The sequence below is a fragment of the Lycium barbarum genome, chromosome 11 (assembly GCF_019175385.1).
Source record: "Lycium barbarum isolate Lr01 chromosome 11, ASM1917538v2, whole genome shotgun sequence".
Lineage (NCBI taxonomy): Eukaryota > Viridiplantae > Streptophyta > Magnoliopsida > Solanales > Solanaceae > Lycium > Lycium barbarum.
Window position 1 is genome coordinate 10,703,156 of NC_083347.1, and position 1,492 is coordinate 10,704,647.

Consider the following 1,492-nt stretch of genomic DNA (forward strand, 5'->3'; position numbering starts at 1 on the left):
GGGCGCCAGGGACAACTTGGTAAATATCTTCCCGATCCCGAGCGTGGAACCAAGGAAAACCAGATCGGCCGTAGTCACCGTCCCCGAGGACTGCAGCTTTCTATCGCGTCCGGTGGGCGTAGCGAGCTATTTGCGACCCCTTATTTCTGACTCGGACAGGCGCAAAATGACCGGGGTCACATGGCAGTGCCTCATTAACGAGGGTATGCATGCAAGTAACTGGGTAAGCTCTTATGTCATCCTTGTATAGTTTATATGTGGATTTTATCCTTACTTCGCCTAAGCCTTCTGACTTGTTTCACCTGCAGAGTATGGTTCTGGTCAATGAAGCTTTCATCCGTGCCCAACACGAGATAGACGATCTTCGAGGGCAACTGGACGCCCAGGGCCGAGAAATGGAGAAATACCAACATCTTCTTCGGGAGAAAGAGGGAGAGTTGAACCGGGCGGCCGTGCTGGCCAACCTTCGGCCTGAGCTTGATGCGGCTAAGGGCGAAAACCGTTGTTTGAAGAGTGAACTGGCTGCTATGACCGATTATAACCAGAGCCTTGAGGCTGACAAAATCGGCCTTAGCCAGGATAAAACCCAGTTTTCCTTGAGGCTGGATGAGCTCGAGACCACGGTTTCCCAACTCCGGGGGGAACTGGACTCAGTGAAGGCTGATGCTACGGGCTTGGCCGAGAGGAACCGGCAGCTAGAGTCCGAGGTTGCTTTGCTCAACGAGCGCAAGAGGGTGTCCGAGGAAAAAGTCGAGGAGCGGTCTCGGATATGTGAAGGTTTAAGAGCTGAGCTCGAGGGGGCGGTTATTGCCAATGACGACCTTAAGGCCGAGCTAGAGGCAGCCAATGGTAGGATAAGTGTCCTTGAGGAGAACCGGGCTGATCTGGAAGCAAAACTGGCCAAGGCTGAGGCCGACTTGGAAGAAACCTGGAGAAGTGTTGAGGCGGCCGAGGCTCATACTGCTATTTTCGCCGAGTATGAGAAGTGGAAGTCTCGGCGAATCACCCTCGAGCAAGTTGAGCACGGCCTTTCGGATCTTCCGGCCCTGATACTTGAAGCAAAAAAGATGGAGGAGGAGGCTAACCGGGCCCTTGGGTCCGAGTTAGACGAATCCGAGCGGACCGAGTCCGAACACTCATCCTCCTCTAGCCATGCCGGATAGCATAGGGCCTGTGCTTCATCCTTTGTTTTTGTTTTTTGCCTTTGTAGGATTTTGGTTTTTGATGTAAAGAGCATCTCTTGTATATATATATAAAGAATGTCTTTTCCTTGTTTCTTCATTTTTGGATGTTTGCTATTATTTTTGCCATGATCGTTGGTCCGTTTTAGGACAATTCGACTGGTAGTCATTAATCCATCGTGCCCGTAGGTCTTATCCGATATTTTAGGGCCGGTGGCTTATCAAATTTTGGCTTGGATCATTGTGATCTCGTTGCCTTTGCCAAATTTCGACCATGGTACCCGGTGTACGGTATGCGAATGAGACAGTAT

At 50.9% G+C, this 1,492-nt stretch overlaps 1 protein-coding gene across 1 annotated transcript; it reads left to right on the forward strand.

Annotated features, from left to right (window-relative positions):
* Positions 1-311: 311 nt before the first annotated feature.
* On the forward strand, positions 312-1,230 carry LOC132619411 (uncharacterized). Its single transcript, XM_060334325.1, has 2 exons — positions 312-849; positions 1,211-1,230. The coding sequence occupies exons 1-2, from the start codon at positions 312-314 to the stop codon at positions 1,228-1,230; spliced, it is 558 nt and encodes a 185-aa protein (XP_060190308.1).
* Positions 1,231-1,492: the final 262 nt, after the last annotated feature.